We start from the raw sequence: 25017 nt of genomic DNA on the forward strand, positions 1-25017 counted from the left end.
GATGACTGTTTTACATATAAAGGTGAACTGATAGGAAACAGTTTTGTCATTTTTTCCTCTTTCAGATTTATCTTGAGAAAAAAGCTACTGTGGAAATTATAGGCGTGACCATGTCCATAGCTCTCAAAACCATCTCCTGATAACTCAACAGAAGGCAACTAAGTCTGACCTCAAGATAACACTACACGTTCCTCTACATATCTAATGAGGTATCTAGACAGCGAGTGTTGCCACGTTATAACAATGCACAAGTAAATAACTGTACTACCATAAGGAAAGACTGGGGAAATATTCCCTTCATCGAGACTCTGTCCTGGGAAAATGTTCTGCCTCTGTAGTGGGGAAAAATGAAAAAGACTTCATTTTCACTGCAACTCAAGTATCATTTCACAGCAATTACATCTTAAATCCACAATAGAAATTGATAATTACATAGTAACTCATGTTATCGCTACTCCATTCTCTCTCGTAATACTGTAGTTAAGCTTGTGCTCAAATTCCTTTTCAGTAAAATTTGTTTCCATAAAACACTACTATTTCTTGTGTACTTTAAAAAACACTAATGAAGCATATAATTTTTTGTTTTTACAGTATACAAGAAAAACTTAGTTAATAAATGACCACATTTTCTTCAATTTATCAAAGAATAAGAGTCTGAGAAAAATAACTTTTATTGCATTTTAATTTCTCAATCTCTTTCCTTTTTTGAAAGATAAAAGTTGTAACACAAATTCATGACATTTAAGATGAAGAGAAGCTTGGGAGAAACAGAATTGCAATTCAGCAGGCAGATGATGGGGAAATCAAAGTATTTAATATGGCTTGTAGCTGAAAGTAACTGATCTGCACTTCTGATCATTTTAGTTATTGCCACATTCCATTAATTTTTCATTAACTGAAGATAAAAACATGTCTTTAAAATGCATGTACAATAGCTTTAAGCCAGTACTGTACATATTGTGCAACTCATCTGAATGCAATTTAACACGTGAACTTAATAGAATATATTTATGTACAGTATATACACAAACAGAATCTTGTGGTAATACCCCTGAATATTATCATTTAAACAAGAGTCATTTTCATAACAGAAAAAGAAATCTATGAAGGTGGCAAAGCTGCCAGTTTTTGACATTTAAAACAATATAATTTCCAGCTGATTTACATACAAACAAAACTGTGGTCCTGTACAAACTTTACATTACAGGGAAACAGTTTATTTTAAAAAAGTATTTACAAATTTGAGTACTTGGTTCTTTGCAATAGAGATCATGTGAACACAGAAAATTGTATGGTAGGCAGGTTTATTTATTAGATTTTTCTATTTGTTCTTTTTTGTGCAAATTCCAAATCTCTCTTTTTGTGTTGTTATCTGCCTCTATTTGCCTTGTATTACTGCTGCTGCTTTTTTTAGTATTCTGAGAAGGCTGGGTGATTTTACTTCTAGGTACAGGAAGAAAAGATTTAACTCTTGAACCACCCAGCTCTGTCTTTGATTTACTGTTGCTGCTTTCTACAGTTCGACTGCTGCTGAGAGGACGGGTTCCATCCTGTGAATAAAAGAAAGCATTTTTGTATAAATAATTATTGCACTTGACCTGAAAAACAGCCATTCAACCCTCTGCCCTTACCAAACCTTTGTTATTTTCAATCCTTTACAGTTTAATATGACAGTGTGTTACTACTTGGTGAACTATGGCTTTTTTTTCCTTCTGTGATTGAAAGGAAATATCATGAGCATTTTAAAATACCAAAAGAAGAAAAGTCAATGAGGTTTTTGCATTGGCATTCAAAAATCTTAAATTTAATTCTCAAATATCTCAATTTTCAAAGTAACATTTTTTTTTTTCTTTCATCATAACAGAGAAATGACAGCTGCAGCCACAGCTAAAAGGGAAAAATGGGCATTTAGTTATGCCTTGCATTGTTAGAAGGATTTTTAAAAGTAAACCAAATTCACTATGAAAAAATTATAGTGGGAATGATCAGGTCAGCTGACTTGCCAAATTATCTAAGCATCATTACTATATAAAGGTCTGATTTGGACTGTCTGAAATTAATGTGTTTAGAGAAACAGTCAAAAGCAGTATACCTAAACATGGATCTGCAATGTTAAATTTTTTTCCATTCAGTGAAGTCTGTTCTCTGGATTTCAAGTAAAATTACAAACAATATTTTTAAAATTTTGAATATTTGAATATGAAAAAAGATGATGGTCAGGGTGGTAAGTCATCTCATCTAACTTCATTTTTTTTTAATGCTTAGGTGCACAAGTTAAACTATTTTCAGGGCTACTTTGTTGTACTGACAGAGAATAGGCAGTGTACCTCCAAAATACAATTTACCACAGTGAGACAGTGTCTGGGTTGATCTCCAGAGGAACCCAAGTCTCTGAATGCCTATTAAGAGAACACGGACAACAGACTCTGTGCTGGCTAAGGTTAATTGAGCTGTATGGTCACAAATACTCTCCATGTTCAAAAACAATAAAGAAAAGGAAATTATCATCCAAAGAATGAAAACTAAGGTGGGAATAGTATATCTTTACACTTAGTGGGGTTGTTTAGCCCTTAAACAATTATTTTTAATTTCTGTAAAAAAAAAAGAACAGATAGTGGATCTGATATATATTCCAGTAGTATTGAATGTACCTTCCCACTCTGAAGCTACTCTTAAGATAGTGAAGTTTGTTCACATTTAGACTCTCTTTTCGCAGAGCCACCAACCTTATAACAGTGTGTTGCTTTTGGCATCTCATAAATAATATGCCAAGACAACTGTAGAACAATAGATAGCTAGGCAGAGAAATAAAACTTTTAAACAAGAAAATCATACTTTTCAAAAACTCTGATTATATACCTTCTCAAAATCTCACCCACTGAGAGCTCTGACACCAGAGTGACTCAATTCTACTGAAATAAAAACACTTAGGAAAATATTGGTTTGAAATCTTACATATTTTGGTAATCACTGCAAAAGTGGGTACAAAAATAAACCACGAGCCAGTAATTTTACATTAAGAATTTAACGAAGTTTTCAGCTTTTGCAAACTTATTAAATAGATTTACTTGGTTAACAAAAAAAAAAAAAGAAAGAAAGAAAGAAAGAAAGAAAAAAGAAACCAGAGCTTTTATTTCTCTCAAAATCTGATACAAATAACTTACAATGTTGAAGGAATGTTAACAATACTTGGCCTAGGGAGACGCTTCATGTAAACATGAAAAACGTGTAGCAAATACATTCATTGTTTAATAAATCTTCATTTCCATTAAGACACATGGAAGAAACTTGGCATGGTGCGTCCAGTGAGTTTCCTAAGAATCATGACAGTTTATTCTCATAATAAACAGGGCACTGGAACACTCATTCTTTGTATCCAATCAGGAACTCAGATGTTAGAGACACCTAAACTTTAGACACTTTCAGTACTACTACGAAACTCTTCACCTACCTTTTGTTTCGTTGTTTTACTTGGGTTAGTACCACTTGCTGAAAATACAGGATTGTTCTGAGAGTTGTTGAACATCAGTAGTGCATCCTTAGAATCTGCAATCTAAAAATGATAAGAAATTATGAATTCCGTATTATTCTCACAAGAAGTTATGTTTCTGTTTACCAAGTTTTGGAATCTTGACTTGATTTTCATGTAGTTGCATAATGAGAGTGTGTATAGTAGCAACGCATAAATATCCAATGAACAAGTAAAATAACTTTCCTTTTACTCTCGACAGAATTTAAAGGGGAGGGAGGGAAAGAGAAAGAGAGGGGAGAAAGAGAGAGAGAGAGAGAGAGAGAGTTAACATTGACCATTGTCAGAGAAGACTGAACATCGTTTTCAGAGCAATACTATATAGTGGAGCTTAAGGGCAGTTTCCTGTTACATTTTATCAAGCTTCAGGGATGTCACAGAAAGAAATGATCCTGTTCTCTTCCTCCTGCCATATTTCTTTCCTGCTATATTCCATCAAAATTTGTGACCATGAAGTAACAGATACAATCTGATCAGCCTTCTGACCTTGCTGAGAACTAGGTATTTTATCCTGGGGCACGGTGACCCGATTCACTCTGCAACTGCAAAAGTACTCAATCCCATCATAACAGAGGCAGCAGGAACACGTAGTGAAAAGGCAAATTAGAAAGTTGATGTGCTTATTTTGATGGCAGCCTGAAATTACATCACACAAAGCAAGCATACAACAGCACCCTTACTTCCGTAAGCCTCTACCAGGCAGTTAGGGAATTAACAGAAATTGCTACCATGGATGGTTCCACCCATGATGAGGAAACCGAACAAAAGACAGTGACATCTATCTCCTTCCTCATCTAATCCACATTTCCTTGAATTGTCAACAACCAATTACATTTTAAATGTTATTAAACACAACTTTAAGTTGGTTACCATTTCTTTAAGCACATCCCATTCTTTCAAGGGCAGATACCGTAAATCCCTGTTAGCTGACTTAGTGATTAGCTGACCAGCTTGGAGAATGTGACTCATCCAAGTATTGTGAATACTTTTTTTTTTTTTTTAAATAAAAAAATCAATCAAAACAAACTACAGCCTACCAACTCCCACCCAAAACCAACCAACCAAAACAAAACAAAAATCACATAATGAAGAATTTAATTAAATGCGTTGAAAAATCTTCCCAAACATAGCATTTCTTAATAAAAATGTGTTTGTCTTCTAAGGATAAACAGAATACTTAATAAAACAAAACTAATGAGACTATTGTTCAAGGAGATCCTAGAGGATATAATGGATGGCCTAACTAGACAACAGCCTAGGACTGCAGAAGCTTGCTTGCTCTCTGTGTTTCCAAAGACATGGATCAGCTACTCCAGTCTGAACATAGCCTGCTGTTGCAGACATCTACCTCAGCTCTGCCAGGAAGAAAACAAAGAAAACAAAAAAATAGCCATAGCTACCGGGAGATCAAAATCCATTCCAGCATAAGTCTTAGTCATAGACTTAGGAGTCTTGCAAGGTCCTTTCACCCTCTTCTGCCAGAAAAAAGAATTGTGCTAATGCCCCATTTGCTGCATGAGGCAGCAAAACGTAATTTTGCCTACACAGCAGATGAGCTTTGAGACAGTTCTACGATGGCTAATGAGATTACATTATACAAACAAAATGTGCAATGCATACCGAGAAAAACTTTCTCTGTCTTTAGGACTGCAAAAAAGTTTCCCAGAGGAAGCAATAATAACATGAAAGATAACATGGGGAACAGTAACGCAGAGAAGGCTATTGTCTGCAGCACTTATGAACTAATAAATTTCAGCCTCTACTGCAAAAAGCTCTGTAATACAAGATAGTGAAGGTGTAATTTAAAATAATGTGTATTAAACCAGAACACTCTCCTTCAAATGTATTATTTATTAGTTGACTTTGGTTTATTGCCAGCTAACTTTACAATTTTTTTCAGTTCAAGCAGTGCTTGTAAATTAAAAATTTATTTTAAGCATGTAGCAAACAGCTGCATATGGTAATTATGTAAATTATTTAAAAGCCTTATGTTTACCTTGCTTATATCAGGCTCAGATTTGCTGGAACACATACTTTGAAGTTCCTGCACAAGATCTACTTCATCATCAGAACCAAGGGACAGCCTTTGCTCTAGATTTAATGTTCTCAATTGATCATTCTCTGAAGACCTAGTAAAAAAAATAAATATAAATCCAAACCCAAAACAAACCACAAACAAAACAAGATATAGAATTTAAAAAATAAATACTATATATACCTGGAAAACAGTAATTTATTTCCAAATGTTTTTACTACTACAAACAGGAAAAATATCTAATTCATTGGCAGTAGCAGTTGTAAATATTTGCTATTATCATAATAGATCTCCTGTCTATTCAAATTATTCTCTCTAACCTGAAATTCTAAGAAGGGATTCTTCTGCCCACTGTATTATTATCATTATTATCTTTTAATGGCGCAACCAATTTTATTCTCATCTCTTCATTGGACTTAATTCCAAACACTTTGATTTTAAAAAGCCAGCATACTGGAAGCATAAAGTATTCTATGTTCTCTGTTCCTGTGAATATGATGGCATAAAGGTTTCAGACTGAAGTCAAATCTCAAATGCAGTTCTATGTGACTAACTCATACCCTTTCTTAGAGAAACTCGGTATTATTTAGAATAAAGTGCAGGTATGGTACAACTTCAAACTGCCATTCAGTAAGCCAAAACAGCCAGAGGAGGTTTTTTTTTTTTTTTTTTTTTTTTTTTAATACAATGCCAAGTGAAAAAAGCATAAGGTTGGCTTTTTATGGCTGAATAAATGTTACATAATACTCTTAAGACATACGTTATTCTGTTACATAAAAAGAACACAAGGAGCTGCAAGCTTTGAATTATAGAAACTGATTCTAAAATAATACCAAGTGTACAAATTTTATTTTCTCTCAGACATGAAAATTAAATAGCATTCTTTTATTCAGATGTAAAGACAAAACATTATCAAGTGCAAACTCTTCATCTATTCATTGTTAGGTGCTGGGTTACCACACCATTTCAAGATCTTTATTGTTCCTATGTGTTACAAATATCAAAGATTAAAACTTACTTTGTGGCAAGAGAAGCTCTTTTCTTACAGTTTGGTTGCAACATAGTCTTAGATTTTACACCTGCAGAAAAGAGAGTTTGAGTTATTAGTGTATTATTATGTCTGCTGAATTCTTCTTCAAAACAAAAAACAAAAAACAACCTGTGATAACAAAAAAAAACAAAAAACAACCTGTGATAAATGTGCTCTCATTTACTGGCTAACAAACAAAGTCTTCCAAAGTTCAGAATACATCCCTTCAAACTGTTCAGAGTAGCATCAGGTCCATATGGGACTGCTAAAATAGCAAGAGTGATGCCTTTTTGTGGAAGTCAGAACATCAGATTTCTGTGCAAAGCACTGTTACTGGTTCTCTCAAACAGAAATCACTTATGAATGGGTAAAGATTTAACTTCATTTAAGAAAAATCAAATAATCTGCCCGTACTTTTAATATGAACAACGTAGCAGAAACGAAATTAAATTCACCATTTAAAAAAAAAAACAACACACACACAAACAAAAAAAACAACCAACCAACCAAAAAACTTATTTACGGATATTAATTCGACTCCAAAAGCATCTCTGCATACAAAGTACAGTGCTAACCATCCTACTTCAGTTTATGTTCATCTGAGTTCTCCAAATCATAGTGGGATCTTAGTGGAATTAGATTAATCTTAGTGGGGTTAGATTTGTTCACAATTCAAACAGAGAACTAGAAAGCAGAACTGGGACATTAGATTTGCAGTTCAGCAAAAGCAGATTTCTTTCTGAACAAGAGCTGAAGAAATGAATTGTTCAATTCAACATTAAAAAGTACCAGGCATCAGGTATTTCAGTCTTTTATATATATGGCAATTGAGACTAAAATCTTCCTTTTTAAAATGAAGGAAAAAAAAATCCTCTCTAAATTCCTCCCTAACTCTCCTGTCTAAAGGAGAGTTACCTTCATTTTCATATAGCAAAAACGAGTAATTTGGTGTTCTCCTCTAGAAATTTTCCTGTTCGACATGGCATTTGGTTACGGCATTCCAAGGTTTCACTTCTAGACAGATATAAAAAAGAATACAATAAAAAATAAAATGAAGTTCTCTAAAAAAGAATGCAAGAATGACAGATTGCAAAAGAATGAATGTTGCTTCTACATATATCCAGATGATATCCCTTTGTAGTAAACTGCTTGTTAGATGGCTTATGATCTTGAGGTGAAAACACATTTCAGAAGTGTCAGCTACTAGTAGAGCTTCCACATTTATACACACCCATAAACCTGGTGACACAAAGCCTTACATGATATAAAGATTTAAAAAACAAAACAACCCTCCAAAACATTGTGTGTGTACTCTAAATCAGGTGCAGATTTAAGGCATGAAGGAGGGAAGCAATCAAGTAATGAAGCTTCCTCACAGCCAGTACTGAGGAAGGGAACGACAAAGCATCACTCTCATCAGTGTGACGTGTAACTATTGCTCTATCTCCCACCATCAGAGCCAAAGTCTACCTCATTATCACACAAGAGAAAGGGCATTATAAAAAAAAAAATAAGGAATTGATTAGGTTACCTCATAGTGACAAAGAAACATATTTTTTTTGGAAAAAAAAGTCATTTTTAAAAAATGAGTAAACATAAACACAAGTGCTATTTTGTAGCAAAGTTTAAATTCATGATGTGGAAAAAAGTTACATTACTACCTACTCAGTTTAAACCCCCACATTTTTTTTTTGTTTTGTTTGTTTCCCCACAATTCAAATAGAAAACTTTACCTTCAGTATTTGTCTCTTGTTTATTCCATGACTGGGAGGATAAGTGGCCTGACTTTTTGCGAGGACTTGTACTCACTTTTCTCCAAGAAGCATTTTCTCCTCTTTTCTTACCACAATTTTTGTAGCTTGAGACCATGGATAAAGGAAAGTTTCCACCCTTAAAATCTGCTATGTAATTATCTAACTCTGAAACAAAAATAGAACAATGTTAGAAAGAATTGTTGCAAATGGTGCTTCTTTGACAAATTTGTACAACTCTGTTAAGTTTTGTGGAAGTTTTGCAAAAGGAACCAAATGGTTAAAAGCCCCACTTTGGCAATATACAACTACTTGCCTTTCTGATTGCTCACTCTTACCTGTTCTGGGTAGAGGACAGCCGTGTAACACAGCTTTATTTAGCAAGATACTGAGAGCAGCTTTAACAACAGCCTGTTGACCTTGACTGGGATTTTTTTTGGCTATTGTTTGTCCTGGTACAGATGGTCTCTTCACAGAGGCTCTGGAGAGTATTGCTTCTTGGACTCTGGGAGCTATCACAGCATTCCATAACTTGGACATCCACCTGTAGGTGCACAAACAATTCTTTAGCCTCAGAGAAAATTATCAACCCCCCAGATTTGTGGGTAATACTTTGGGTAGCACATCAGATTTTGTGCTTTCGGGATGCACATATATTTTGGACATCCCATTGTACTCAATATCAGCAAGGAACTGATTTCATCAAGGAACTGCTTTATTTGTTTGCTTTATATTCAATTATTTGACTTTTTTTTTTTTTTTTCTCTGATGGCTTTGGCAAACTGTTTACCATCTGATTCTTTTCCTCTTTCAAATGAGAACATAAACCATCATTTTCTTTCTAAAGCTTAAAGAAAGAACGTTCCAGAAAAAATGTGTATTCATGTATATTAAAAAGAAAAAAAAAAAAAAACAAGCAACCAACCAAAACCAAACCAAACCAAACCGAAAAAACCCCTCTCTTTCACCTTTGCCAGCACATGGAAAAGTTTCCATGCTTGCAGGTGTTCATTCATAGCATATTTGCTGCCAGGGTGGGAAAAAAGGGCTATTCAGTCCTGATCTCACCCTTTCTAGTATTCTTCCATTTCCAAACTCGTCCAGCTTGCATGACCTTTCTTTTTATACAGCTGCCTTGCTCTCTCTCTCTCCTTTTGTTTATTTGGTCTATTCTGAACTGTGTTTCCAGGATGCTGTGGATTTTCCAGATTGTCTGGTTTAGAGACCGGGTCTGATTACAAAAAAATTGATTCAGTGGGATGTGGTTCTTGTGGGATTTTTGCTTAAGAGAGAAATATTACACCTTTTTAGCACAGGAGTGAAAAAGAAGTGTATTAGCAAATAAATTAGTGGTATTTGTCACAGCTTACAGTTCTCAGGGGAGAAAAGCTAGCACTTTCAGGACTAAAGCTTGTTTCACACTATATCAATCTTTTTAAAATCAAATACAACTTTTTTTTTTTTTTTCTTCCTCCTTATTACCATCTTGTGGGATGTAGATGAGTAAAATCTAGAGCTACATAGATTATACCAAAGGTCTACATGAAATTACAGGCTGTAATGATGCTTCAGCTTTGCAGAAATCCATTCAGAAAAAATGAAGGCGAAAAAGTCTGTTTCACTGAGGTGAACCATATTCCTCATATGTTGATACACAGAAGCCATCTTATTACCCCAAATGATGGCTTTTGGCTGGCTAGAAAGAAAACTTTTTTTTCTTTATTTTTAATTTAGAATGCATGAGTCATTTAATATATATTTTTCATTAGTTATGAAGCATAGATTGAATTTTTATGACATATAATTATACTGTAAAGTGCTTGTATAAGCTTGGTAAAAGTTATATTAATTCACAAAAGAATTAGTGCAGCTAATAAGCTGTAAAATGCATATTTAAGATGTTCCTTGAAGCTTCTTAGCATGATGTTGTAGATACATTTCATGTAGACACAGTTTGCTTCTGCTAGCTGACTTAAACTATGAAAGTAAACACTGGTTTACTGTAAATTGCCGAACTGTAACTTTATCTCTCACTTTCTGCTCATGTAAGCTTCTGACAATCTGCAATATTGCTAGTAGGAATAGTCAGAAATGAATGCTGCAGAGATAAAAATTAATTTAGCACATTTAATCTAACCGTTAATGGCTGATGGGCTTTACAGTGCCATCCTCTCTTAATAAAATTTCAGCCCGGTGTTTAAATTCAGTCCTACGTTTGGTTTTCATTTGTGCACATTTTGATTAAATCCCCAGTTCTTTGATGTACCTGATATTTTGGAAAGATGTAGTATCGCTCATCTCTGAAAAAGAGCCATAAAAAGGAACTCTCCCCTATCAGAACATCATTGTTAATTTTCTAGATCATAAACAAAAAAATGCAGCTAAAATTTTCCTCATTTATTCAGCCTACTCTCCAAAACATGTGAAGCTACATGAAAGAGCTCACAGCATGACACAATATCCTGTTGTGCTTTCTCTCTCCCTCTCTCTTTCCAGTTGCCTGCTTTTACCACTTACCTTGCGCTAACACCCAGCCCAGACCTAACTCAGTTTCCAGATAGCTGGCTACTACGTTAATGAACTGAACTGACTCAGAGAGGCTTTGACAAATGCAAAAAGCAGCAGAATAGCAGTGGAGAAGAGGGGCAAGAGGACAGGAGTGGCTAATTAGATTGAAATAACACCAACCAGTGAGCAGTTAATTAAACCTATTTACTGCTAGTTATATGACTACACTGTTAGGCGTCACACTGCTAAACCTGAAGTGTCTACTAAGTGCTCACTGCAGCTGTGCTTTCTAATTGTTTATTAGTAGACAAAAACTGCATTCAAATGAAGAGTCAGGTGGCATATCACTACTGTGAAAGATATTACGGAGATGTGGTAATTACCTCAAAATACTGCATTGTGAATCTAGTCAAGGTTACTCAGGACAAATCCAAACCAAGAAATGCATAGTTAAGGTATCTAAGCAACACGTTTTCTGCCTTCTACTGATACCATTACAATAAATAACTGATTAAGACGTTTCAGTGGACACGGATTAAGAGGAAGACAGGAGATAAATGCATGGTGTGCTTTATTCATTTTTTATTTCACAGCAACCATAACATTTTCAGCCAATGCTAAATCCACATTTAGAATTCGATAATTACTCTGGATATTAGAAAACCTTGCCCTTTAGAGAGAGACGAGAAAATAAACAAGCAAAATTTATCGAGATCTGAACAGAGAAAAAGGTGAGAAGGCTAGCGCATGCACTAAGAAACGGACCTTGGACTAATGGTGAGCAGAAACTGATAGGGGAGAAAAGTCAGAGAGGGAATAGAAAGGGCAATCAAGGAGAATGCTGATTATACGTGAGAAAATATGATCACATGGTGAGAAAAGTAAGGTCACACACCCCAGAAAAGAACATTATTTGAGTTCTGAGGAAGTTGGAATCTTCGTTAGGGCTCGTTACCTTTCTAATATAGCCAAACAACATCCTATCATGAAATCAATATAGCTTAAATTTCTGCAAGTATTTCTTGTTTCACTTGCTAATATTTGCAGAGGTTGGAATGTGAGCAGATGTTCAAGCAATACGTACCAGGCAGGAAAAGGCAAATTTTTATCATTCTTCTTTGATTTCACTGGACATCTAACCACGTGCATAGCTAAAAAGAATGTATCTGCCTTATTTTCTAGGCTAATCCTTCCGTGAAACTGTGTGTTTAGAAATGATACCAGACATTAGAAAGGGTGAGAAAGCATTCTACTTCTCCATCTTTCTCTCATATGCAACTTCAAAAGGAAACTTTACCAACTTTTCAAGCTCAGAATTCTTGATTCTTATTTTGATCTGTTCCCCAGTGAAAAGTTTTCTTTACAGTACTGTCTTGGAATGAAGAACAGAACCCTTAAAGGGCTGAGCAAAATTAGCCGTTCCCGTACACACACTATTTTAGAAACTGTGTTGGAAAATAACTGAAAGGTCACAACAAAAGACTGATTTTCAACCAATGTTAGACACCCAGTTCCCACTTCTGTCCTTCAAAATTGCCCTTCTGGTAATTAAATACCAAACAAAAGTCTTAAAGCTTTCAGTAACTTCCACTAAAATACTTCCAAGGATGCTGAGTCAGATGAGTTTGGGGAGAAACATAACTGCTATATTGGTAGGAAATATTTGATTGGCACTGAACAGGGTCAAACAAACAGAAATCTTACTTCACTGTTGCTTGGCCGTGCCCTGGCACCACTGGACAAGAGAAGAAATGTTTTGGCCCCATAAGAGCTTCAGGTGCTCCAAGACGAGATAAGCAAGAGTTCAGCTGGTGCCAAACAGCAAGAATCCAGTCTATGATCTTGCACACAGGATCACATGGAGGAGGTACTTTGCCTCTGAACTGCAGAGAGAGAAAAGATGACTGACACAGTGCAAGACCTCTGCTGTAAACACTTATCCTGAAGTCCTGAGAAGGCCTGTTTTCTTTGTGTGTGTGTTTTTTTTTTTTTTTAATTATTATTATTTTATTTTTAATTTAATTTTTATTTTTTTCCTCCTTCTATCATGAAAACCATTAACAGACAAAAGCTGATCAAACTTTTCAATTACATATACTGAAGTCTTCTGGTATTAAACCTTATTTCCCCAACTATGACTCCTTATCAGTGAACTGACATGCCCCTACTTTGTTTTTGGAAACTGAGACACAAATTTGACTGTGTTGCTTTTTATATGCTGTTCAAGATTAGAATGACAAGAGGCATTTACCGTATCCTATGCAATATATATAATAAAAATAGGGCACATAAAAGAATATACCATCACACTGAACAGGAATGTCTGATCCAGGCATATAGTCAGTGGGTTTCTAACTTAGTTTTATATTTAGTAGCAGTGAAGGAAAAATGCCTTCCTGTAAGACTTACATTTTTAGTATGCCTTGTTAAAGGAAAATTATTTGGTGCCAAAAAGATCTTCTATCTCATCTGAGTCCAAATTACAGTCTTCATCATCCTAATCCTAGGATTATCCTCTGGAGCAGATTGAATTAAAGGAAGCTTTAAAAGATGCACTAGGGATAGTATTTGCCAGCATTGAAGCCAGAGCTCCTGGAATAACTAACAGAGTCTACAGGTGAACAATTTAATATTAATGTAGAAAAACATTTAAACTGTTCCCAATACATCTCCAAAACAAGGAGAAGAAGAACTTTTAATCTGAAAACATGAACATTAATGCACAAGCAAATTATTAAAATAAAGAACAAGTATCTATGAAATAGTCTACTGTCGTACTGTTGAAACAATGAAGGTGCTTTTATTTTCCCTTAGATTTTTAAAACAGATTAATTTTTCTTTTACTTTTAACATTGGTCTCCCCTATTTTAAAACCCAAATCATGTGGCACACACACATGTTAAAAAACAAAAACAAAACCCATGCTAATACACTGGGCATTCATAGTCATTATTTAAGATGAAGATACAAGGAGACATGCTTTTTTTTTTTTTTTTTTTTTTTTTTCTCCAAATAGCCACCATCAGCATACATGTTTTAGTGAAAAAGAACTTAATGAGCCAATTACCCAAATTCTGCTCAAGTTCAGTCAGAGGTAGGAACCTATTACACTGTTAGGCTCTTACCTATGAGACTGACTGCTGTTAGTCTAAACAAAATAGCCTGAAAATGACATGTTACACAATGCTGCAAGTTCTGGTAGTCAAAGCAGTTTGATCCAGCCCATGCCTATGGCCAAGTCAAAATACAGCAGCTTCTGCAACTGCCTGCTTTGCTGTATTTCTTGGCCTGGTACTTAAATGAAGAAAAGTCCTTCTCTCTGATCTTTAATGACCTAGGATTGTGTTCCTGTCCTTTCACAAAGGGACTTAGATCACACTTGAGATATTCTCCAGTGTAGGCTTGAGAACGCAACCTCTATCCTTAAAGGATGAAGGAGAATTCTGATACATACTTTTGCACTGTCCTCTGGTCTGTATCTCATTCCAGCACTACAGCATATTTGCAAGACAGCAGTTTCAACCATCCTACTGTCTTGCCTACACACAATTGCTACTCTCCTCTATCGTTTGCAAGGATTCTGGAAATCATTCAGACTCTCAGCCAGAAAACGACTCATAGCGAATCCAAAGATTTAAAACTTACGGGGAAAAAAGTAAACATGAGAAAAAAAGAAACTGTAAAAAGTAATCTAAGGGGAGTAATCTGGTAAGAGTTCAACTGATACATTCCCCTTTATTCTTTATATTCTGTACTCCTGTTCTTGCTATTAAAGTATATCTAGTAATGTTTTAAAATTTCCTCACTCTCATGACTGAAATTTCATTTTTACAATCTCTTCAAATTAGTAAGCTTTTATAAATGAGACTATGATAGATGGCACAGGGTACAAAAGATGACATCCTCAAGGATAACCAAGATATGCACAGCTGTACACTCCGAACTAACACTAGGTCTGCTGTCCCAGATCAGGACTCTCTACTACTGAGTTCTTCCTATTCCTAGAACAATTTCTCTTTTTAAGCCTGTCCAAAACTCTGCAGCCAAGATTATCTTCCTTTGCAGCTGTTCTGATTAAACTCCCCTCCCCCTCTCTAACACTGCCTGTCTATAACAGCTACGATTACACAGGAATGTTTTTTTTCCAAATAACATTCAAAATTCCATTTCTGCTTTTGCCCACTTTTTTTTTTTTTTTTTTCCCCTCCCATTTCCTATCCATTTATTTACTCATTTTAAAATAGGCTTCCATCTTTATACTCTTTTGGTGTTTTGTTCGAACTTCAGCAGGCCTGTTGGCTCAAAACAACCTCCTTACTAATGCTTCTCACCTCTCTTTCCTGTTTGAGTTCCTTACAAAAACTCTTTTTGCTGCATAAAGCTTAGACAATACACACGGGGCATATAACTATCTTATTTTAGATGTACAGACAATTTATTCAGAAAGGATTTAATATTTATCGAACAGATTCTTCCTTATCATGCTCACACAGAAGATGAAAAAAAAAAATACTGAAGGAGATTTCATGTGGTGGATAAGCAACTACATGCAGTATTATTCTTGTAGCCAACTTGTGTGTTTATGCCACAAGTACATACCTTCCTATATTAAGTCAAGCATGACGTTTACAGATAGACACCCCAAATATTCTTGGAAATATATTTTTTCCTGAAACAATTCCGTTATCTGATCAACTTTTGACATTATCACTGTACATATTTCATAGAATTGGTGATAAACAAAATCAGTGAAGCTAATTCAAGTTGTGCTTACCTTGTTTATAACTTTTCTTCTTAAAAACCTTTGAAGCAAACCACGCATTGGTTCCCCATCCCACCTAAGCTGAACCCAACGGAAATGCTGCTGGACTAGCAGGTCAGAGCCATGAAGATGACACTTTGCTATCGTTCCCAGTAAAAAGCAGTTTTCATGAAAGTAAAAGGCACCAGAAGCTCCATTTGCTAAAAATGAAACAAAAAACATTTTACTAAAATACCCAGATGCCTCTACCTGACTTTATATTAAGTAACCGTGTCTTGCTTTTATTAGAAAGATAAAAACAAACCATAAGCTATCCTTAAAATTTAACATGCTGATTTTAGCTAATTGTATTTTGCAATAAACCACAAAAACTGGACAAATCGTTTTTCTCCTCCAAGTTCCCCTCCAAGTGTTGTGTATTATAATAAAACCATAGTAAAAACATTTCTCCATACAAAATTCTTTAAATACCTCTTTGAATAGTGCAAGGGTTTTCCGAACTACGATTCTCAAGAGGTGCCAGGAAATCTCCTAGTAATTCAGATAAAGAAGCTCTCTCTAGATTTTCTAAAATCACGATGGTTGTCTTGCTTACAGGAGGCTGTTTAACTGGGACGAGACAAGCTGAAATATAAAAATCCCATTAATGTCTACTTACAAAAATTGATTTTCATTTATGTATACTGTTTTAATGCTACTCGTACAACAAAGGCTTTTTTATATTTTATTTTTCCTTTTAACATGTTCTAAAATATGTTCAAAACAGAAAGCATAAAAACAGTGGAAAGAATCTCACACTGTGCAGTAAGGAAAAAAAATAAAAAGCTAAAAATAATCCTGAAATGACTATAATGAAATCTTTACATATAGAAAGGATTTTAGGACACTGAAAATAAATAGCAAGACGATAGCAGAGATCTCTGGAAACTTTTCTTTCTTTTGCTGCTAATATGTCTTAAGCTTTTAACATGTACTCTTTATTCCATGCAGTGATAAATGGATAAAGAATATTCCATGTTCATATGAAACTTCATCACTTGATGAAATTAACTGTTTGTTTGCTACTATCCTCTCTTCAAAAGGTCATTCCATATCTCTAAGAATCTTCTAAATAATCAAAACTAGGTTGAGGCTAGTTTGATGAGAAATAGTAGCACCTGAATCTAACGGGCATTAAAATTAAATATTTATTTTTTTCACATTTCTTTTTTTTTTTTTTTTTTTTTTTCCTCCTGATTTCAGCACCTTATGGCCTAAATAGATATTGTTATAGAATCATAGAATGGTTTGGGTTGAAAGGGAGCTTAAAGATCATCTACTCCCAACTCCCTTGCCATGACACCTCCCACATTGCTCCAACCTGGCCTTAAACGCTTCCAGGGACAGGACGTCCACAACTTCTCTGGGTGAACACTTGTCTTTGCAAGTATTCCCATAACACAAAATCCCATAGCAATATTTCTCTAATACTATTATTAAACAAAACACTTGTCCTGAGTGTCCTTTGGTTTATTTCAGAACTTTTTGAAGGTGACACTAAAGATGGTCATGAAGGAAAATGATGAGTAACAGTGCAAAACCAGAATGGCCAGCAGTTATAACAACAATGTAAATCACAAATACTATAAGGGACATTAAAAACAAAACAAAACATACACACACACACACAAATACCAAAAACAAACAAACAAACAAACAAAAAAAAACCACCAAAGAAATCAAAGAATTTAATGGGTGAAAATCAGAGAGTACCATGATCTTCAACACAATACTGAGAGCACAAGGACATAGGAAGTCTGGAAAATAACAGGCCCATCAAATTATGCAGTCTCAGCTTGTTTTGTTTAGGAAAAATAAACTTTGATAGAGAACAAGAATGGTCTCCAAATACATGGTACACATACATGGGATGTAAATGTTATGAGGGGGAAAGAGCTAGCTAAAATAAACAAACACAAAAGAAATCATCAAGAGAGCAAACATTTAAACCATACATTAAAAACTCAGGCTGGAAAACATATCTTAAACATGGCAATGTAGTCTGGAACAGGCTTCCAGAAGGACTCAATGAAAACAAGAAGAAAAAAACACAAGCGAGTAGGGAGATCTAGCTAGTTTTCAAAAATGTCTAATATGTTGTTAAGAAACTGTAAGATAATTGCTTGCAGTGCCTAGGCATTGGACTCAGTGATGCACTCACTGTTCATCACTTTCTTTACTTTTGCCTAAATTAATCACCTGCACTTAGGGGCAAAACTGACACCTCTCTGAGTTTCTGTTGATTAAGAATGATATTAGAAACAGATCAGTTCTAATTACTGGTATCACTTAGGCTTGAACTTGCTCAGTATTTACAATGCTAAGGGTAACAGTCCTTCCAAATATGAAATTTGTCAGGAGAAAGCAATTGACTGAGTTCCAGCAGACAAATATACACTTCTTAATATACACTTCTTTACACATTAAAGCTGGGCAGCAACACATTGTTTGTGCTAGGTGAGAAGGAGATCAAGATCAGTCTTTGAATATATTTAGGTTACGACTGAACTGAAGACACTGATGTCAGACCTGTTGGTGATCATAAGGAAATCTTCAGATATTTCAATGCCACTGAAGGAGAAGCCAAGACCAAGAGGGCTTTTCTAGAACCTGGTCTCTTTTATTTTGAAGAGACTGCATTCTTATGTGTCTGGAAAGTTTTTGAGGTTCTCTGAGGAGAACACGAGGTTGCATGCAAAGTCCCAGAAGTCAAATAGAAAATAAATAAAAATAAAATAAAATAAAAAACAATGGCCAAACAAAAAACACCCAAGAAGTTTTGACAAGAAGATTCTTCCAACTGGCAATTCCCTAAAGTTTTGGCTCACTGAATACTTTGGTTTCCCATCCTACGTGACCTTCACTGAACCACACTCATTTCTGTAGTGACTGACTGTAGCTGATGATTGCTGTTTACATATTTGCAATTTCCTTACTATTATTGCCCTGTTTTACTAAGAGGATATGGCTAGGCAGCAGGGAGGACAGGTTTACCAAGTCCTAAATACAATCCCTTGGGTCTGATTTAACCATTTTGAGGGAGGAAGAGAGAGCTCTCCTAGGGGAGAAGATGTGACAAGACAATGGGGAAAGAAACAGGCATCAAAACAGACTCAGATGCACAATGCTGAAATGCAAGTACAGGTTATTAAGAAAAGCGTGTTGCTGACTTGGAGTAAAGCATTGAAAAAGAAACTTTCCTACAGACGCAGAGGCTAGTAAATAAACCAGACCATGAATGAGTTTCTGGCCTGCAGGGTAAATGCCAAAGCCTATCTGAATTCTGACTAAGTGTTCTCTCCCAGCAATGTGGTGGCACTCAAAATTGTATGTGGGAATAATCACTGGCACACGTTACCTCCCAGCTGTGATTGGGATTTCCTGGGAGAAAAACAAAAACAAAAACAAAAAACTGACATAGAAATTACACTGGGAATCACAGAATCATGGAATAATCTGAGTTTGAAGGGACCCACAAGGGTCATCAAATCTAACTCCTGATTCTGTACAGGACCACACAAAAAATCAGACTGTGTGTCTGAGAGAACTATCCAAACACTTCCTGAGTTCCAACTGACTTGGTGCTGTGACCACTGCCCTGGGCAGCCGTCCCAGTGCCCGACCACCCTCTGGGTGCAGAACCTTTCCCTAACCCCCAGCCTGACCCTCCCCTGTCCCAGCTCCATGCCGTTCCCTCGGGTCCTGTCACTGTCCCCAGAGAGCAGAGCTCAGCGCCTGCCCCTCCGCTCCCCTCGTGAGGGAGCTGCAGGCCGCCATGAGGCCTCCCCTCAGCCTGCTCTGCTCTGGGCTGAGCAAACCAAGGGACCTCAGCTGCTCCTCATACATCTTCCCCTCTGGACACTTCACCATCTTTGTAGCTCTCCTTTGGACACCCAATTGTTTCATGTCCTTCTTATACTGTGGCACCCAAAACTGCACACAGGTCTGCCAATACTGAGAAGGAAAAGTTAGGGGTTGATCCTTTCAAAGCTCTGTTTCAAAGTTTCACCATGATAGAACAGGAGACTGTATCCACAGACATACCAATCTCAAATGCCTAAAACCCAGGCTCTTTCGATAGAGAAAGTGAAACATAAAATTCACAGCTCGTGAAATACAAGGCTATCTCAAAAAGTAATGACATGTCACATTTAGTATTAACGTGAATGAAAATATTGGATGAAAGGTAAAATTTAAATCCTAGCACTCTAGACTAAGCCAGAGTAATAAAAGAAAGGTCCAGCATTTTTGGATGAAAATTAAGTCTTGCTACCAAGGTTAGATTCAAACTATGTTGTTGTTTTTTCTTAATGAAAAGTATAACTAAAAACTTATGAAACAGAAATGAAAAAAAAAAAAAAAAAAAAAAGGAAAAGACTTCAAAGGGGTGAAACCAGCTGCATAGCTGAGAACAGCTTTCACACAGCAAAACTGTATTTGAGCCAAAATTAATTTGGACAGTACCAAAGAAGAAAAAGTGTCCTATCACCCTTCAGGCTCTTATATTAATAGCTTATGTGTAATATGTTATATATATTACATATTATTTTATATTTCATATATATTGCTATATATTATTATTTTTATATACTATTATTATTACTGTATGATTAATACCGTGGTGAAATAAAAGAAGTCCCAGCTTAAATGTATGAGTATGCAGAATGCAGTAAAACCTGCTTATGAACAAATCCTCCAGAGAAAATTTTACCTGGTCCTTTACTTCTAGCATTATTCTATTCCTTTTTTTTTTTTATGTCCTCCTTGCTACATCTGACTGATCCATGTGTCTCTATTCTTCTGGTTCCATACTTATTTTGACCATTCACACTGTCACCCTACTTTGGCTACTATTACGTTTTTTTCCACTCTTATCGATCATTCATCATGAACGTGCACAGGTACAACCTATGGAGCACTCTGAGAATACTTCATTATTGAGCACCCAAGTAAAGGGACTTTAACCTACAAGTAATTATTGCCGTCTTTTAAAAGAAAACTATTCATTTTAACAGAAATTCAACTTTATCCTGGAGTAATGGGATACAGAACACAAGCACACTAACATTTGCCTGCCCTGATGACAAAACTTGGGCACATAACCTCACTTAAGTATCTAGTAAACAAGCATATATCAAAAGCAAGTGATCTGGCTTTTTAAGAACTAGTAATTATAACTTCTCTTCCCATATATATTTAAACATTTGAACAGCTACAATAAGGCAATAATACTTTCATTTTTCATTCAGTAGGTTTGAACCATAGCTATCAACTTAAAGGCTCACAAACAAAGGGAAAAAGGAACAAGACAGAAAAAAGCCATATAAAGAACTATTAATTTTACTTAAATGTCATGAACTTTTATAGAGCTCCCTACTGGATTGTCATACTTACTTCTACCTCAGTTTAGACGCTTACCATTAAAAGTAAATCACGTAAATCCCAAGTAAAATTATGGAAAACCATGAGTTCTGTTAAAACGCGTCACCCACTATGCAAAATGTTTTAATGTATTTACTTTCTTTGTACAATTAAAAACTTTCCTACAAATTACCAAAGTCAATCTGCTGAAATAAGCTTACCGCTACTGATGAACAGTTCTGCAAGCTGCTCCTTGGAGAAACCAGCATCCACTTCCACTTTAATGATGTCACATGTAGATCCTGCAGCCACTTGTTTTTGCTGTGTCGAAAATTTATGGATTTGGTGAAATGGTACATACTCCCATTTGCAAAATGATTTACTATATATGTGTTAATACCTTCATGCAGGCCGCTATCTGATATGCTATGTAGTCTTGCAAACTCCCTTCTGGACCATGGAAGATGACGTTACGGTATTGTTCAACCTACATACAGACAATACATTATTCTTGAAAGTTCATAGACTTGGATTTTTTTTTTCTTTTACACAAATGAGAATCAGAACCTAATAAATTATTAAATTCTTTGTTTTGTACTACTGGAGTTGATAATTCTTACTATATAAGATACAAAATAGACAATGCTTGCATACCGCAATATTTTCAAATGGGAAGTTCCTGTTTATATCTTTATTTGTAAAACCATAGGACAAAAGTATTCTTTTCATTAACTTGAATGTTTGTGTAGGAAGGATATGTCTAGGAATCACAGCTAAGCATTTCTTCATTCACATTAGAATAGATATATCAGAATGATGTTACAATCATTAAAGAGTAGTTTAAGTCACTGCGAAGGACTTATGGACCTAGCGTAAGGACTTTATTTCCAGCTGAAATGGGTTAATTTTATTGATGCAGCAGAATAAAAAATATTTTGTCTATCTTAACTTTAAAATTACTTCACCCATAAAAAGTAATTAAGAGAATACGCACACATCGTGCAATATTGTTGAACACAGCAGAAATCTATGACATACAACTGCTCTTCTAAACAACACAAAATGTTATCGTAGGACACAGCAAAATTTATGTAGTTTTTTAAACTAATTCCGATTTGATGATCAATGTTAAAGCAAATAACCTAAGAAAGTTTACTCACATTACCCAATTATTCCTGCATTTTCAGATATTAAATAACTTATAGGAGTTACAGGATATATATGTATATATACATGCATATATACACACATACACACAGATAGATAACTTTTATACATATAAGCTGATAATAAAATTAAAGTCTCAAATAATTGCTTACATGATTTCTAATTTACTTTTCCCTCAACAAGTGGAATGAAATCACTTTGGAAAGAAATAAGATATCAAAGATTTTTAAATATATTTTCTTAAACAGTAAAGTTAATCAGATGACAGTTATTTAAAGAATGAAGGGAATGCTCTCACGTGGCTTAAATTATTGGGAGAATGTTTACAGGGAATTTTATTTTAAAGTAGCAGCTTTCATCCTACTTACTTTTTTTAGAAATCTTGACATTTCTAGAGTAGAAGGCTTTTTTTTTTTTTAGTCACCTCTATTAATGTAATAATTTCACATATGAAAAGCATGTGGAGATAAGTTAGTTTGGTACTCACCAGGCGGAGGTAATTCTGAAGAGTCTGAAGATGAATCATAGATGCATAGGTCACACTATTTAGGCAGCCTTCTTGAGGTCCTTTAAAAAAGATATAAGCACATAACTTTTCTAAACCTCTCATGTTGATACGCATGTATAATGAATACACATGCTTTTTGTACTGTTTCTACAGCAATCTCCTAAAATTACAGGCTATGCAAATTAAAATAACAAAGAAATGAAAGACATCTAGCTACACAGATTCAGAGTTATCCATGACATATGTAAAATGGATACTACCATACAATCAAAAAAGACAGTACGGCTTTTGTGTGCCACCATATTTTCTAAATGTTGTAAGCCCTTTCAAATCAAGCTAAACAATTGACCGGATACGATATTTCTAAGGACTGAGTAATGCTGAAGAACAAAACCAGCAGTAAATGATTCTCAAAGTATGTATTTCATGTAGTGTTTGAACAGTCAAAACTGAAAATTATGAATTTAAAATTACCAAACAAAAACACTGTGATATGTTCAGCTCTGTTCTTCTTCAGAAAGTCCCATGGTGGTTGGGAAAAATTCTGACCTGTTGACCATGAAATGTTTCCTATTAAAAAGAGAAAAATGAGAGATTCTTTGCATCAATGTAAAGTATCCTATACTTATGCATATACAATTACTTAAAGATTGTGTGTATACACTTATCAATTTGAGAAATAGACCAGTCTCATGTAATAATTATACTATTATTTGATACATGCCTGATGATTCTGATGTTTTCTGCCAATTAATAGACAAGTTAATAGCTAGATTGTCTTTACATCTTTACATGTAATACACTACCCTATAAGTAAAAGAACATAATTTGCACAGTCAAATAGGAATAGATTTATTTTGTTGGTGGTGGTAACTTTTTTTTTCTTTGGGTAGAGGTGGAGAAGATGATATACATGAATTTTCAAGTGTCTTATGCAACTGTTAGTACTACCACATTCTGGTCAATTTTCTCATTATTTTGATTTTTTCAAAATATTTTTATATTATACATTGATAAGTGAAACTACATAAAACAAGGGTAGTTCTGTTCTACTTAGGCTGATGATCTACATTCTGGATTTACTGTACAGTCTAGCTGTACTGTACAGATGATAGTGTGGGCTTTGGTTTAACTCATTTTGTTTCACATGTAATACAGATACCTCCTCTAGAGTACTAAACTGAGTAAGGGACTAAATGTCATAGGACCTTACAGTTGGTCCCCAAGATGATGTTAAAGTACCATACATGGTTAAAACAAAAGCATACTTTCCCGTCAGAAATGTTCAAAATTTTACACTTATTAGCCTTTCTTAGTCTGACATCTAAAAGATCAAGAAACCTAAGATATTTTTATCCTACTCTACTTCTTTATAGTAAGTAATACTTAAACAGTGAGTATAAAAATGTTTTATTAAACGTATGTATAGTCATGAAAGCACTGATAACATTCAGCAACTGTCACAAGTAACTTTTAGTATACTTTAAACTATGGAATAAAATAAGATTTCACTAATTCAGGAAAACCATTCGTTTTTGCTTTTATTACACCGATAATCATACCTAGTTTGACAGATAATATACTGCTTGCACTGAGGCCAATGCTGGATTCTGCAGCACTATTATATGACAGGTCTTCTAGGCTCCTCCATCCATCAGAAGTGATTGCTTGGAAATGATTTGTCACTGCCTGATTTACTGCTTTTGAAAAATCATCCCATGATGTCTGTTTGCGGATATTTAAAGCACATATTGTGTTTTCTGTATCGAATTCCTCTGTACCACAATGGGCTGGTTCAATGCCACTGACTGAAATCCTTACAGGTACATTAAGAGCATCTGTTGAAAAACAGAAAAACTAAAATGAGAAAAACTGTAAAACCTAATACAAATTATGTTATTAAAGACCAGTAACACCCCATATTTAAAAGGAAAGCCACAACATAACTCCTGCTACAGAAGAGCAAATGTAAAAGCAGAGCACAGGTCACCACCACAAAATCAGAGCAATAATGAAAAGTAGATATCAAGGTATCTATTACAATAAATAAATAAATAAATAAATAAATAAAATCAGTATTATCATGCTCAAATAACAAGGGGAAAGATAAAATTTACTTAATCTTTGTTTTTCTCTGCATAGACTGATTTATTATGAATTAATATTGTAGCATGCTTATTAATGTTTCAATTTATTGTGGTTGTGCCCATTTTATTATCAATACAGAAAGGAACTTATTGGCTCTAGTGCATAAGTGGAAAACACAGTTAGGTGAGCCAAATGTCTTTAAATAAAATCTAAGAAAATTCACTTAGAACTGTGTATTT

General features: G+C 34.9%; 1 protein-coding gene across 2 annotated transcripts in view; it reads right to left on the minus strand.

Moving 5' to 3' along the window:
• The window catches only part of CTTNBP2 (cortactin binding protein 2), an 87767-nt gene continuing 62750 nt past the window's right edge, over window positions 1-25017 (minus strand). Inside the window, exons 10-23 of one of the 2 annotated variants that reach the window (XM_084304433.1) lie at window positions 24253-24528; window positions 23165-23260; window positions 22670-22749; window positions 21416-21502; window positions 21237-21336; window positions 16087-16239; window positions 15628-15815; window positions 12558-12736; window positions 8684-8889; window positions 8328-8513; window positions 6583-6643; window positions 5526-5658; window positions 3452-3553; window positions 1-1550 (exon numbers count right to left, since the gene is read on the minus strand). In XM_084304433.1, coding sequence (XP_084160559.1) covers window positions 1305-1550; window positions 3452-3553; window positions 5526-5658; window positions 6583-6643; window positions 8328-8513; window positions 8684-8889; window positions 12558-12736; window positions 15628-15815; window positions 16087-16239; window positions 21237-21336; window positions 21416-21502; window positions 22670-22749; window positions 23165-23260; window positions 24253-24528 — 2093 coding nt within the window. In that variant the 3' untranslated portion in view covers window positions 1-1304. Of the gene's footprint in view, window positions 1551-3451; window positions 3554-5525; window positions 5659-6582; window positions 6644-8327; window positions 8514-8683; window positions 8890-12557; window positions 12737-15627; window positions 15816-16086; window positions 16240-21236; window positions 21337-21415; window positions 21503-22669; window positions 22750-23164; window positions 23261-24252; window positions 24529-25017 lie in introns of those variants that run through there. The other variant, XR_014619271.1, reaches the window with a different exon arrangement.

Source organism: Netta rufina (assembly GCF_964035555.1).
Source record: "Netta rufina genome assembly, chromosome: 1".
NCBI classification, from domain to species: domain Eukaryota; kingdom Metazoa; phylum Chordata; class Aves; order Anseriformes; family Anatidae; genus Netta; species Netta rufina.